The 883-nt window shown below is 63.9% G+C and overlaps 1 protein-coding gene across 1 annotated transcript; it reads right to left on the bottom strand.

Annotated features, from left to right (window-relative positions):
- Window positions 1-5: 5 nt before the first annotated feature.
- LOC104080512 (tubulin beta chain-like) lies at window positions 6-643 on the bottom strand (the record flags this gene model as incomplete). Its single annotated transcript, XM_009582923.1, is given in 3 exon segments — window positions 6-250; window positions 253-312; window positions 532-643. Coding segments are annotated over 3 exon segments (366 nt in total), but the record flags the coding sequence as incomplete, so codon positions are not given.
- Between the last annotated feature and the right edge of the window lie 240 nt (window positions 644-883).

Below are 883 nucleotides of genomic sequence, written 5' to 3' on the forward strand. Positions count from 1 at the left end.
GTCTCGTCCGTGTTCTCCACCAGCTGGTGCACAGAGAGGGTGGCATTGTAGGGCTCCACCACCGTGTCCGACACCTTGGGGGAGGGCATGACGCTGAAGGTGTTCATGATGCGGTCGGGGTACTCCTCCCGGATCTTGCTGATGAGGAGGGTGCCCATCCCAGAGCCCGTCCCGCCACCCAGCGAGTGGGTCAGCTGGAAGCCCTGGAGGCAGTCGCAGATCTCCGACTCCCTCCTCACCCCATCCCAGCCACCAGCTCAGCGCCTTCCGTGTAGTGCCCCTTGGCCCAGTTGTTGCCAGCCCCACTCTGACCTAGAGGGCAGACCAGAAGCAAGGTGCCGCGTCAGTGCCCCGGGGAGGAACAGAGATGATCCCCCTTCTCCTGCCCCATGGGGTCACCCCTCACTTCCATCCCCACTGCGCTGTTGGGATTTGGTCCCCCACGTTTGGCACTTGCATGCTCGCTCGGAGCCTTTTCTGTGCACGGAGCTCCCGCTCTGGGATGCCTCCATCCCTCCCATACTCACTCACCAAAGACAAAGTTGTCGGGCCGGAAGATCTGTCCAAAGGGGCCGGAGCGCACAGAGTCCATCGTGCCGGGCTCCAGGTCCACCAGGATGGCACGGGGGACGTACTTGTTACCTGCGGGAGGAACCAGCACCAGCGTTACAGCCCTGCAGCCAGCGCCGCAGCAGCCCTGCTGTGCTCCCTTCCGCCCATCCCGCTCTTTGCTGCCCGGGATGCAGAGGGTGAGGGAATTTGGAGGGAGGTAGTGGGGGATGGGAACACAAAGCAGCTGTTAAAGCTGTGCCAGGATGTCACCCGCTGCGGGGAGGGCTGGGGCACAGCCCCACGGCAGGATGCACTGGGGACACCCTGCCTG

The sequence above is a fragment of the Fulmarus glacialis genome, unplaced genomic scaffold, assembly GCF_000690835.1.
Source record: "Fulmarus glacialis isolate BGI_N327 unplaced genomic scaffold, ASM69083v1 scaffold28898, whole genome shotgun sequence".
In the NCBI taxonomy this organism is placed as follows: domain Eukaryota; kingdom Metazoa; phylum Chordata; class Aves; order Procellariiformes; family Procellariidae; genus Fulmarus; species Fulmarus glacialis.